Raw genomic sequence first — 13493 nt, 5'->3', positions numbered from 1 at the left:
TGTGAGCCCCTCCTAAGGATACCGCAGCCCTATGCCCAGCAGGAAGCAACCATTTCTGAGAGAAGACAGTGTTTTGTGGAGACTCTCAGCTAAGCTCCCTGAAAGAGGGACAGGTCATCTCCTGAAGTTAGCTGATTCCTGGGGAGGGGCAGAAAAGGAAGTCGGGTGAGGACTGGTGCATGGAGGAAGGAGTTCATTTGAAGAACAACCCCCATCCTCCCAAACACCCTTAGGTTGATGCCAGCCAAGTTTCATCTCCCCTGCACAGCACTGTCCGCGGCCCCTGCACACCTGCCCTCACTCCTGCAAACCCAGCTCCTCCCCTCAACCCCCCACTTACACTTTCCTCTGACCCTCCCTTGTCTCCTAACACTCAGGATCCCACTTCGATCAAATGCAGCCCCCTGGGGGGTCCCCTTGGGGGACGAAGGGAAGGGGAGACCCCAGGTTGCCCCATGCCTCACCCAGCCTGTACCTTCCCCCCAATCCACCACAGGAACTCTGAGTGTGGGTTATGCTGGGGGCTCAGATCACCACAGACAATTGAGCAATCAGGACAGCACCATGGGGGATCGAGAGGTGAGTCTTTGGTGGTGTCTGCAGGGCTCCCACCTGGGGGCTCTGGGAACCCAGCCCTGGACTCCCACCTTCAGAGCCCCCCGCAGCCCAGCCCTGATGGCAGCTTCTCACAGGAGTATGAAGATCAACTGGGGAAGACTCTAGAGCTAAAGGAATCTGAAGACCCTGAATCCATCAGCATCCAAATGGAAGGGGAAGATGACACAGATCAGGAGGAGGAGGCAGAAGGTGAGCCCATCTCCCGCTCTCCTGTTGGGATGAGCTGCTGAACCCTATCATTGACAGGTGGGGAGTTTGTCTTTGCCTTCTTCCCCCTCTCCACCAGCCCAGCCCCAGGGCCAGTTCTCCCACAATCCTGGCTGATTGAAGGATAAACAGAGTTTTGTTTGAAGTGATCACAGGAGGTGACTAGGGGCAATGGAGGGGGCAGAACCAGTCACCCATTACTGTGCCCCGTAGATTTGTCAGCCCTGTCTGGAACAAGGACATGAGCCCCCATGCCATTTGTGCCCATCCAGCTTCCGGGCCAGGTGCTGGGCCTGTTCTGAGAACATTGTTCTGTTTGGAAGTCCAGAAGTCCTGAGAAATGGGGGGCTGCGGGGACGCTCAGGGCAGAGAGACCTGAGGAAACCTTCCTGGGCTTGTCCAAGGTCTTGGTTGGGGAGCCCTGGGAGGGGACCTGTTTACTGTCAACTGGACTTAAGTGCTGACAATTGATATAGCAGATAAGAGGCCCCTCTGGGAAATGAGGGCTAGGGGGTGTGGAGGCCAATATAAAGGCAGCCCCCACCCTGGCTCCTAGAGCTCCGCTTGGAGGTGGTGAGAAGCTGCTGGGCCAGTGAGATTGTTGAGGCAGGTGGGAAAAAAGAAGGGAATCTGGTCCCAGAAGGTAGCAGGAGAGGGAAGAGAACCGCTGTTTAGGACTCCCCAATCCCCTTGGAGATGACCCTCCTGTCAGTGCAGAGGGATGAGCCCCAGGGGTCCTCCACAGGGCTCAGATGGCGAGTGACAGCGCCAGTCTGGGCCAGGAACAGGCGTAGGGCAGGGTCCCAGCCAGGGAGAGAGGTGTCATCCTGTGTGGTCTCTGCATCTCGTGGGGATGGGGCAGGAGGGTCTTGGGGGGGATTGTCTGGGGGCATCGCTAACTGGCTTTGGGGTTTTCAGCTCAGGTCACCCAGCTGACAGACACAGACTACCACACAGCATCGCAACACCCAGAAACCCACAAGGTGAGCACCCCAGCCTCCCCCAGCCTTCTTTCCTGTGCTGCCCTTGGGACCCATCATTCTCCCAGGGGAGGGGAGGAACGGAGGGAGAGCTACAGCTTTGGGATGGGGAGACGCCACAGAGAAGGGATGGGCATCCTGGGAAATAGGTAGACGAGGACATCTCCCGGTGAGGGGGGAGCCCTGGGCCTCCTTGCACTCATGGGGAGCTCCCTGGACAGAGGTAAACTGGCCACTGGAGGTCTGAGCCCCCAGGTCCGCTGGCCTGGGCCAGGCTGTCAGGTGCCCCCTGGAGAAGCACAGAATTACATGCATGCTCTCCTCCACCCAGCTTTCCCTCCCCAGGCCCCCCATGTCATTGCTGGGCACCAGACTGTGTAGCCAGTTAGGAAATTGGGTCTGCCCTCAGCTAGACCCCTGAGAGTGGGCCCCTGGCCTCATGGAAACCCAAGGGCACGCTGAGCCCACGCAGAAATCTTGGCGGCAAGAGACAGACCCAGTGGCTCCCAAGGCTTTCCTCTCCTCTCCCGTGCCCACTCTAGCACCCCTTTTGTGTATCTTCAAATGCCTCTGAAATGGGGGGAAGGGCCTGGTCAGGAAGTTGGGGAACAGAGGCAGACGTGGGGGACCCTCAAGCATCTCCCCACATGTCACAACTCACTCTACACCCCCAGGTTGTAGCCCCTGATGGTCCCCTCTAAGCTCAGCCTCTGTCCTGAGTGCCCCAGGACCCTGGGCCTCTGACAGACACCCCTCAGGGCCTGCCAAGTGCCCACCATGCCTTGGGCTTCCAGTCCCCCCCACAGCCCTGCCCTGGGCCTGAGGAACTAATTCAAGCCTGTGGGGCCGCAGGTGTGCGTGGAACTGCGGGAACTGGTGATGGATGAAAAGAACCAAGAGACACAATGGATGGAAACAGCACGCTGGGTGGGGCTGGAGGAGAACCTGTGCAAAGATGGGATCTGGGGCCGCCCCCACCTGCCTTACCTCAACTTCTGGAGCCTCTTGGAGCTTCAGAAAGCCTTTGCCAAGGGTGGGTAAACCCTCTGCAGCCCTGCATGTAAAGCCTGCGGGGGGGTGGGGGTGGGGGCAGGGCCAGCAACCTCACCCCTCCAATACCTGCAGGTACTGTCCTTCTGGATCTGCCAGGGAAATCCTTGGCTGAAGTGGCCAACCAGCTGCTGGACAGGTTTATCTTTGAGGGGCAGATCCAGCCAGATGACCAAGAAAATCTGCTCCGGGTCCTGCTGCTGAAACACAGGTGCCCGTGCCTGCTGGGCCCTGGACCCCACGCCCACAGGGCCTACCTCCCCAGCCCGCCTGCCCCGAGCTCTCCCCGGGAGCCCCTCCCCACCAGGCTGGGTCCCACTTGTCTTGCACCATGTCTCCTGCCTCTGACACCTTTCAGGCAGTAACCGTGTCTCCATGCTCAGTTTTGGGGGCCACTGGTCCCCAGGAGGACAGACTCTCAAAGTCCCTCCCTCCATCCATTTTTCTGGCTCTACCTAGTCAGTCCAGACTGAGGACACCCGCTCACAACCACAGCATCCTTTGGAGGAGACCGGTTCTCCTTCCATCCCTGGGCCTCTCTAGTCTGACGTTAGCGAGTCCCAGTCTCCACTCTGCTAAGAGCCTGGCCTGAGCAGCCTACTCAGCCCATGTCCACTGTGTGCCCTGCAGCCACGCCAGCGACATGGAGGCCCTGGAGGGCGTGAAGCCTGTGGTCGTGACACGTTCTGGGGAAGCTTTGGAGCCTCTGCTCCCACAGCGTCCATCACTGGAGACAGAGCTCTTCTGTGCACAGGTGAGGTTGTGCCGAGGCCGTGTGAGGAGAGCCGGAAGGCTCTCAGCCTGAACGTGGTTCTAAATGAGAACGAGTAGGGGAAAGGGGGTGGGACACTCGGATGTCGAGGGTCCGCGGTGGCCGAGGACTCCCCTCACCACCTCCTCCCAACAGGGAGAGGGCAGCACACGAGGGCACGCATCTGAAATTCTGGGAAAGAGTCCCCAGGACTGGGAGGCCACCCTGGTGCTAGTGGGTAAGTGGCCAGTGGGCTCCTTCCCTCATCCCTGCATACTCCCTGCTTTTGCCTCCTGCCCTGGCACTGCCCCTCCATAAGCCTGGACCCCACCAGCACTGCTTGCACCCTGCCCCGTGCCCCCCACCTCCCCAACGAGCCTCAGCACCTCATTTCATCCACTTGCCAGGCCGTGCCAACTTCCTGAAGCGGCCAGTGCTGGGCTTTGTGAGGCTAAAGGAGCCGATGGAGCCGGAGCCAAAGCCAGAGGGGTCAGAGGAGCCGGCAGTGCCTGTGCGCTTCCTCATTGTGTTGCTGGGACCCGAGGGCCCCAACATCGACTACACCCAGCTGGGCCGAGCTGCCGCCACCCTCATGTCGGAGAGGGTGAGGAGGGGCCGGCGAGGGCCGGGGGAGCCGGGGGCCCTGGGTGGCAGGGGAGGCCTGGCTTACTCTAACGTCACTAGTTCGGCCTGTTCCGTTGGATCTATCCTGTCTGCTCAGCAGGGTCCAGGCCCATGTTCTGGCCTAGCCCTGCCTGATCAGGCCTGGTTTAGTCTGGCCCACTCTGTCTTGGTTCTACCTGGTTAGGGCCGGCCTGGTCTGCTCTCGTTCCATCTGGTCTGCTACAAGCCACTTGGTTCACTTTAGTTCTTTCTGCTTTCCCCACTCAGGGCCCTGCCTGCCCTTTCTCGGTAGAGAGTGGATAGGTGGAGGGACAGGGCAGGAAAAGCAGATCCTAGCTGGCAGGAGCTGGGTGAAAGGATTCTGATCCCCAGAGGCCTTGGCTGTGGACTCCTGGGTCATTTTATCCAGCAGGTCCTAGTGGCTCCAACCTTCTCTCCTGCCCCCAGGTGTTCTGGAATGAGGCATACCTGGCCCAGAGCAAGGAGACACTGGTCCAGTCCCTGGAGGGCTTTCTTGACTGCAGTCTGGTGCTGCCTCCCTTGGAAGCCCCCTCTGAGAAGGCCCTGCTCAGTCTGGTGCCTGTGCAGAAAGAGCTGCTGAGAAGACGCTACCTGCCCAGCCCTGCCAAGCCCGACCCCAGTATCTTCAAGGACCTAGGTACCTGCCCTGCTCTGCCCAGCCCAAGTCTTTTTGAGCCCCTAGACGCCCAGCACGGCCCTGTGACCCCCTGGCTCCCCTCTCGCTGTCCTCATCCCTCCCAGCCTCCCCGATGACCCCATTCCCATCAGGCATCTCCTCCTCGATTCTCCTCTCCCCTCACTTCCCCCTTCAGTCCTCTGTGACCGTGGTCCTGCCCTCCACTACAGATGTGAAGAAAGGTCCAGGGGACACCCCAGAAGACCCTCTGCAGCGAACAGGCAGGCTCTTCGGGGGACTGGTGCGTGACATCCGGCGCCGCTACCCCCACTACATGAGTGACATCACAGATGCCTTGAGCCCCCAGGTCCTGTCTGCCATCATCTTCATCTACTTTGCCGCCCTGACCCCTGCCATCACTTTCGGCGGCCTCCTGGGTCAGTGTCTCCATGTGTCCCACTAACCCTCGCCTCTGACCCTCTGGCCTACGTATCAGCCCTGACTTTGCCCCGAGCTGACACTCTGGACCCCTACGTCAGGTTACCCATGAAATGATCTTGACCTTGACCACACCTCCACCCACAGGAGACAAGACCCAGAACATGATGGGAGTGTCGGAACTGCTGCTCTCCACCGCTTTGCAGGGCATCATCTTCTCCCTGCTGGGGGCTCAGCCCCTGCTCGTGTTGGGCTTCTCGGGACCCCTGCTTGTGTTTGAGGAAGCCTTCTACATGGTAACTCTATCCTGGCCCCACTGTGACCCTGTAACTGGCCCCCAGCCCCACCTGCTTAACGCATGGTGCCTGGGCCCCTGTATCTGACCCCAGCTCCCTCTGACCACCCTACAGTTCTGTCAGACTAACAACCTGGAGTACATTGTGGGCCGTGTGTGGATTGGCTTCTGGCTCATCCTGCTGGTGGTGCTGGTGGTGGCCTTCGAGGGCAGCTTTCTGGTCCGCTTCATCTCCCGATACACCCAGGAGATTTTTGCCTTCCTCATCTCCCTCATCTTCATCTATGAGACCTTCTACAAGCTGGTTACGGTGAGGGCTGCAGGAGTGTTAGCGGCGTGTGCATCCGTGTGTGTGTGTGTGACTGTGCATAAGCCATGTGACTGTGGGTGTCATTGCACTAGTGTCTGTTCGGCATTTATGCGGCCATGTTTTCACGGAATGTGACTGTGGCCACATCTATGTTGACACCAGCTGTCTGTGGGCCGGTATTCTCACCATGACTGCATGAGAGGGCCCTTCTGCGTGCAAAGGCCCATGTGTATAATCACAGACAGTGACTAATGAGCTTCCCTGGTGGCTCAGATGGTAAAGAATTTGCCTGCAATGTGGGAGACCCAGGTTTGATTCCTGGGGTGGGAAGATCCCCTGGAGAAGGGAATGGCAACCCACTCCAGTATTCTTACCTAGAGAATTCCATGGACAGGGGAGCCTGGTGGCTTACAGTCCATGGGGTCACAAAGAGTTGGCCGCGACTTAGCACTTTCTCTTACATGTGTGTGACACTGAATGTGGGAACGAGTAGGCATGGCATGGTGGCAGAGGTCCTGGGGGCTCTGAAGCCCCACCCCGCCAGTCCCTCTTCTGCTATTGCCCTTAAGAACCACAGGGCCTGCAGAGCATGTGCCCCGCCTCCTCAGCTATGTCGCCTTGAACTATGCCTACTTCTGGGCCTGCATTTTATATGGAGGAAGGGTGAATACTGTACGTCTACCCCTGATTCTGCTGGTTGATGGGTATTTCTGTTTTCAAGTCTTTGGAGCCCAAGTCTTTTTAGAAACTTCCTTGGCACTTGTTTCCTGCCCTCTAGCCTTTTAATGGCTCCCAGGCCCTGCATGAACGTATACACACGCGCAGAGACTCATTTCCTCCATGGTCTGCCCCACTCAAGCTTAGATTGGTCCTCAGTGCTGAAAACCAAGCTGTGGAATCCCATTGCCTCTCTGTTTCCATGACAATTGAGGAATAAGATAGGTAGATGGATGATGGATTGGTGAATGGATGCTGAATAGAGAGATAAATGGTGAATACAGAGATGCATGGATGGATGATGTATAGATAAGTGATGGTTGGAGGTGGATGGATGGGAAGGAACAGGATGCCTTGGTTTTCTGCTGCAGATCTTCGAGGAACATCCACTGCAGAAGAACTATGACCACGATGTGCTGACAACACCCAAACCTCAGGCCGCCCTGCCCAACACAGCCCTCCTCTCTCTTGTGCTCATGGCTGGTACCTTCTTCCTCGCCATAATGCTGCGCAAGTTCAAGAACAGCTCCTTCTTCCCTGGCAAGGTCAGCACACCCTCCCCACCTGTCCTTGCCTTTACTGCCCCATCCAACTCCAAGGCACTCGCCTCAGCTTTCCCAGTGCCATCATTTCCCCTTCTTACCCTAGATTCCCATTTCCAATTCCAAGCTCTGCTGGCCCCCTCATCACTTAGGATTTTACCCTTGAGACAATCCCTTTCTCAGCACATCCAGGCTGAGGACCCAAGTCGGGAGACAAGGATAGTTCTTTGAAGGGGGTAGAGAAGCTGTGGGGCTGGGGTGCAGCTGGGCCAGGGGGACAAGAAAGGAGGCAGGTATGTAGAGGCGCAGGACAGGTCGTTAGATGTTGATGGACCCCCTGAGAAGAGTGGGCACCTCCTGGTGAAGATGGGGCATGAGTGGGGCCACGTGGAAGGTGGGAGGTGGGACGCCACTGGGCACTGACCACTGGCCCCTCCACCTGCCCTCAGCTGCGACGGATCATTGGGGATTTTGGGGTTCCTATCTCTATCCTGATCATGGTCATGGTGGATGCCCTCGTCCAGGACACCTACACCCAGGTGACCCTCTCTCCCCACCCTGCCACTTTATTTCATTCCCCCAGCAAGCCCCCTCCCCCAAACTGCCTTCCCATGCCTGAAACCAGCTAAAACTACCCCTCCCCCATCCCTGCCTCCCCTGGGAGCCCCGTGTTCTTACCACAGCCCCTCAGGACCCCTCTGGCTGCAGCAAGGGCCTGGGTCAGGTGGCCTCCTTTTACTCCTTAATCCAGGGCGATAGGAAAGACTCGGCTTTGGAGCCCAGGCTGTCCTGAGTATGAATCTCAGATTTGCCACCAAATAGCTGTGCGATGCAGAGCCAGCTGCATAATTTCTCTGATTCTGTTTCCTCATCCATAAAGTAAGGAATGAGAAAATGTATGTAAAGGGCCTAGTGCAGTTATGGAGTACCAAGTAGATGCTCAGTATAAGTAAGTTCCCAAGTGCCCAGGACCCTGGCTCCACCTTTGCCCATCCTCCTACCCCCAAGTGTTCTCACCAACATTCTCCTCCCACAGAAACTCAATGTACCTGAAGGCCTCGCTGTATCTAACCCCACAGAGCGAGACTGGCTTATCCACCCACTAGGCATACATGTCGAATTTCCCATCTGGATGATGTTTGCCTCTGCCCTGCCTGCCCTGCTGGTCTTTATTCTCATCTTCCTTGAGTCCCAGATCACCACGTAAGAGCCAGGGTGGGATGGGGCCTGGAGGGTCTGAGGCAGAGAAAGGGACAAGCTCCAAGCAGGCAAGGGACCAAGCGCTCAGAGGAATGATGGGCGGGCAGGGGCAGGTCCAGATTTTGTGGGACCTGATATGACATTATTTGAGGGGTGCTTTTTAAGAAAAAGAATATAAAATGAAAACTGTAAAATTAGGTGCTAGATCTTGGAAAGGGCCTGTACCGGTGAGGTTCTCTGAAGTGTATGCTTCTTCAGTTTCCGGGCAGGCCTGCTGGCGGGTGTTCCAGTTGGTGATGAAGACATTTCTGCTCTTCGAGTCTCTACTGTCAAGATGGGGTGGGGGTTGAGGGGCGGAGCATGGAACTCCAAGGGAGAGGGCAAAGAAGGACAAACTAAAGTAGAGGGACCCAAGTCTGGGGAAGAAAAGAGGGGTGAAGGCAGGTTGGGGTGAAGGAGAGCCCTGGTTACTCCTGACTTTCCACACCCCCAGGCTGATCATCAGCAAACCCGAGCGCAAGATGGTCAAGGGCTCTGGCTTCCACCTGGACCTGCTGCTGATCATGGGCATGGGTGGGGTGGCCGCCATCTTTGGGATGCCCTGGCTCAGCGCCACCACTGTGCGCACTGTGACCCACGCCAATGCCCTCACCATCATGAGCAAGGACAGCACTCCAGGGGCTGCATCCCAGATTCAGGGAGTCAAGGAACAGCGGATCAGTGGACTTCTGGTTGCTGTGCTCGTGGGTGAGTGAAGACTGGCCACACTCTCCAACTTTCCACCACCCGCTGGCTCTGCCCCTTAGCATCCAGTGTCCCTCTAGCCCTGGCCCTGCAGCCAGGTCCCCCCAAACACCCACTGCCCACATCTTCCTAGAGCCAATTATTCACATGCGGGAATTCTGGAGGATAACTCCAGGCACTAAGATGGGCATCTGGGCAGGGCACGTGGGTGGACCACTTGCTGGAACCTTCTCTAGACAAGACCCTGTAGTCAGAGCTTCTCCAACAGTTCAGTGAACTGGGATTCCACCCTGATTGGCTGCTAACCAGGCATCTCATCTCATCTCTGGGCCTCAAATTTCTCTGTCTGCACCAAGAGAGGGTTCATTAGATGCCCGAGGTCTCCCCAGCTCAGCCCCTCTGTGACTGATACAAAGAGCAGGGCTCCTGGAGCAGGGGATGGGTGAGGTGAAGACAGAGGGTCAGGGATCTGAGTTCTGGAGCAGCCCAGAGTCCAATGGGCTCTGTGTGTGGGCAGTGCCACGGTCACTGTTGGAGAGGCCAGGGAAGCTTCCTGAAGGAGGTGAAGTTGATGTTAGCTGAAGGAGAGCTGGGATTCGGGTAGGTGGAGGGTGATGGAGGCATTCTGGACTGGGCTAAGGGGAAAGGTGGGCTTCTCTGACCTCCGTAACTCCCTCGATTAAAGGAGTAGGCTATGACATCAGGCAGGCAGGAGTTTGACTCCCTGCTTTGCGCTTACTAGCTGTGTAGCCTTAGGTAAGTTGCCTCCCCTCTCTGCATGTTTCCACACCTGTAAAATGGGGATAACATCTATCAAGAGGATCCAGGGAGTTCCCTGGCCATCCAGTGATTAGGACTCGGCACTCTCACGGCTGTGGGCTCAGGCTCAAGTCCCTGGTAGAGGAACTGAGATGTCACAAGCCATGTAGCATGGCCAAAAAAAAAAAAAAAAAGAGGATCCACAGAAGGAGTTTCATATAATTCCTGTGATTTCGCTCCTCAGCCCCTGCTGGTGCCGATCCTTGATCCTTGGGGGCTAAGAGTGCGTGGTTCTCCCCTCAGGCGTGTCCATCCTCATGGGACCCATCCTCCGCCACATCCCCCTGGCGGTGCTATTCGGCATCTTCCTCTACATGGGGGTTACATCCCTCAGTGGCATCCAGTTGTTCGACCGCATCTTGCTTTTGTTGAAGCCGCGCAAGTACTACCCAGACGTGCCCTACGCCACGAGGGTATGCGGCCGTCTCAGATGCCCAGGTCGGGGTGGGGTGGGGGTCTGGGTGCCCGGGCCGGGCAGGCGATGACCCCAGCCTCTGCCCGCAGGTGAAACCCTGGCGCATGCACATATTCACGATCATCCAGGTTGCCTGCCTGGTGCTGCTGTGGGTGGTGAGGAGCATCAAACAAATCTCGCTGGCCCTCCCCTTCGTCCTCATCCTCACAGTGCCCCTACGTCGCTACCTGCTGCCACTCATCTTCCGAGACATGGAGCTCAAGTTTGTGAGTCTCTGCTCCCACCTCTGTCCCCTTCACCCATTTCCTCTGACCAGAGGGCACAACTCCAGGGCAGGAGGCAGAGAGGGGTCATCAGTGGCTCTGGGAGAACGTGGGAGGGGGAGGGGTCTGGGAACTAAGGAAGGCAGAAGAGCGCCGTGACCAAGGCCTGGGTATCCTACCTGCCTCCTCATCCCAGCTCTGCCATGTCCTGGTGGGTGACCTGGAGCAAGTGGGCTCGTTGCTCTGTACCTCAGGCGTCCTCCCCTGGAAAGAGAGGAACAGTGACAGGGCTGGTGAGAGGGCTAAGAGGCTCGTGGGATGCGTTGCTTGTGGGTTGTCCTGACCACTGAGCAGCTAGCCCTTGGTCTTCCAAACCATCTAGAAACTCACTCCTCCAACAGAATGCTTCCACGACACGACACAGGTCACTGCAGCACTGCCCATATGAAGGGGTCTCCTGCCTGCCTTCTGGAGGCCCTCTCCCACCAGGGACCAGATTCCTGGGCATTCCTAACCCTGAGGAAGCCCCCCGTCTAGACCATCCCTAGGGGATGAAAGGACAGGACGGGAGACTTGACCCAGGTTCACAGAGAGACAGGCTCAGCTGACTCCAGAAGTGCCTCCGTGCAGTGGGGAGGGCTCACGTGGCCCCTCGGCCGCTCACCCTCTGTCTTTCCTTCTTCCCACAGCTGGATGCTGAGGATGTCAAAATGAACTTAGATGAGCAGAATGGTCAGGATGAATATGATGAGGTGGTCATGCCTGTGTGAGGGGAGAGCCCGGGCCCCAGAGCCCCCTCCACCCTTCCACTTTCCCGTTCTTCCCTGAAAAGCAGAAGTTCCTGGGCACCCCATGGACTCCCAGGTGCCCACTGGGCAGCAGTCGAGGTCCCGGGGACATGGGTGGGGGAAGGAAGGGGTGTCTAGGTAGCTTTGCATGAAGGGTAGACTGGCTTCTGGATGTAAATGACCAGTGGGGCCCAAAGTAGAGGATTTGCTGTGCAGCCCCTCCTGGGCCACACTGCTACCTGAGGGTCCTGGCCTGGAAGACTGAAATCTAAGTCCTACCTCCTCAAGGCACAGACAGGGGCAGTAACAAGGTGGGAGTTGGTGGGGGGTGGGTGGGGGGTGGGGGGTGGAGATTCAAAATCCTGCTTGCTATATGACCTTGGGGGAAGTCCCTGGATCTCTCCAGCCTCCGCTTCCTTATCTGTAAAGTGGGTATATTGATAATCCTACCCACATTACAGGATGGTCTCTGAGCACCAAAGATAAATGTGAAGAAAGGGCTCTGTAAAATCTGAACAGACTATTAGACAATAGTCATCACTCTTCAAGCCTGCCCAAGGTTACCCAGCTCCTGAGCCATGCAGCTGGAATTTGACCTCTGAGGCCAGAGTCTACTTCAGTCACCCACCTTTCCAGGCTTAGAGATGTGCCTGCTGGTCCCTCTCTTCCCCTTCTCTGCTCATACTGGGACCCTCTTCCTCTGGGCAGAGGAGGTATCCTGGAAACGGCAAGGATCAGGTGAGGACAAAGTCAGGGCTGGGACTCAGGCCTCCTAAGTGCTTGCTCTCTCTCCCGTGCTCTCATTCATTCACTCATTCATTCATTCCACAAACATGTACCAAAGGCCCTGGACCCAGTGGCCACACAGGTTACTGAGACAAGACCTTGCCCTGGGGTTGGGGGTGGGGGCAGTGTACAGTCTTCTTGATTTGGAGGGGGTTGGAAAGAGGATGAGAAGATAGGGAGGAGATGGGAAGGGGAAGGGAGGGAGGTTTGTAATTTATACCTTGTATATTCTCAGAGCTTTCATTGTACTTCACCTACGCACATGCACACGCATACACGCATACCCTGATTAAAGACCCACTGTCCTCAACTCCACTTGAACCAAATCTTGGGGAGAATCCCAATTCGACCAACTGGGGTAGGAGACAGTGGTAGCTGCAGAATATGGGCAAAATGTTTGTTTTTTTTTTTTTACAAAAGAAAATTATAAAAAAGAGTTGAAAGAACTAGAAGCAGTGAGAGATGGTTGAAACTGGGGAGCGGGGTATGACAGAAAAGAAAGGAGGCTGAGAGGACCCTCGGGTGCCTCTTGAAGGCTGAAAGCTGCTTCCCACCACTTCACTGTTCTATGCCTCAGTTTTCTCATCTGTAAAGTGGTACCTACTTTGTAGGATCATTATAAGGATTAAAGGAGACAATGCCTGTAAAGTGATTGCTTAGCGCAGACCCCTAAGCAAGAGTTTGGCAGTGTTAGCCACTGGTCTATGGAGTGTCCCTGTCCCCACCCTCTGCTCCTTGATCACTGCCAAGTGGAAAAAGTCACTCTGCTAGCATCCTTCCCCTTGATCGTGGGAAATAGGTTTTACTAATAAATGCATGTATGGTAGAGTGAGGACTGTGCTAGAATTCCCCTCCCAGAGTTGGGGGGCTCCCAGGGGTCTGGGCTGGATGAGGCGGACAAGGAATGTATGGTGTGGAGCTGGGGCAGGGCTGTGGCCCTAGGAGGAGGGTGGAGAGGGGCAAGGTGGGCTGGCCTGGGGGAGGGGAGTGGCACTAGAGTTGGGGGAGAGGCAGGGCTGGTGGGGAGGGCCAGCACCCAGTGAGGGAGTGAGAGAGAAAAGGAAGACAAGCTTATGCCCTGATAGCCTGCCTCTGCAAAACAAGCAAGACCCATGGAGGTGGGGAGAGGAACTTCCCAGGGGCCTTTCCCTCTGTCCCTTGTACAGTGAACCCCAAGTCCCTTTGGGCCAATTAGCCTCCTAGCTGGGACTCATCAGGCTGGACAGCACCTCTAAGGGAAATTGCTGGAGAGGGACTTCCCTGGTGGCCCAGTGGCTAAGACTCCTCGCTCCTAATACAGGGGTTCTAG

The 13493-nt window shown here is 56.7% G+C and overlaps 1 protein-coding gene across 2 annotated transcripts; it reads left to right on the top strand.

Moving 5' to 3' along the window:
- SLC4A1 (solute carrier family 4 member 1 (Diego blood group)) lies at window positions 698–13010 on the top strand. 2 transcript variants are annotated; one of them, XM_018065222.1, is made up of 18 exons: window positions 698–807; window positions 1744–1808; window positions 2658–2838; window positions 2931–3066; window positions 3486–3609; window positions 3763–3844; window positions 4014–4210; window positions 4678–4888; window positions 5098–5304; window positions 5453–5601; window positions 5716–5910; window positions 6999–7172; window positions 7619–7708; window positions 8206–8372; window positions 8863–9116; window positions 10176–10345; window positions 10437–10613; window positions 11300–13010. In XM_018065222.1, the coding sequence occupies exons 1-18, from the start codon at window positions 765–767 to the stop codon at window positions 11378–11380; spliced, it is 2703 nt and encodes a 900-aa protein (XP_017920711.1). In that variant the 5' UTR covers window positions 698–764; the 3' UTR covers window positions 11381–13010. The 2 variants fall into 2 exon arrangements, with proteins under 2 accessions (XP_017920711.1, XP_017920712.1); XM_018065223.1 differs by lacking the exon at window positions 698–807 and adding an exon at window positions 1395–1435 and having other exon boundaries at window positions 11300–11710.

Source organism: Capra hircus, chromosome 19, assembly GCF_001704415.2.
Source record: "Capra hircus breed San Clemente chromosome 19, ASM170441v1, whole genome shotgun sequence".
Taxonomy (NCBI): domain Eukaryota; kingdom Metazoa; phylum Chordata; class Mammalia; order Artiodactyla; family Bovidae; genus Capra; species Capra hircus.
The sequence above is the reverse complement of the archived record's forward strand: the minus strand, read 5'-3'. Positions and strand labels throughout refer to the sequence as shown.

Excerpts from the sequence above, each read along its gene's own strand:
- SLC4A1 (XM_018065222.1), top strand. The coding sequence starts at position 765 with ATGGAAGGGGAAGATGACACAGATCAGGAGGAGGAGGCAGAAG. Across the intron at positions 5,911-6,998 it reads CCTTCTACAAGCTGGTTACG|ATCTTCGAGGAACATCCACT; the intron begins GTGAGGGCTGCA and ends TTTCTGCTGCAG. Across the intron at positions 10,346-10,436 it reads ACGTGCCCTACGCCACGAGG|GTGAAACCCTGGCGCATGCA; the intron begins GTATGCGGCCGT and ends CTCTGCCCGCAG.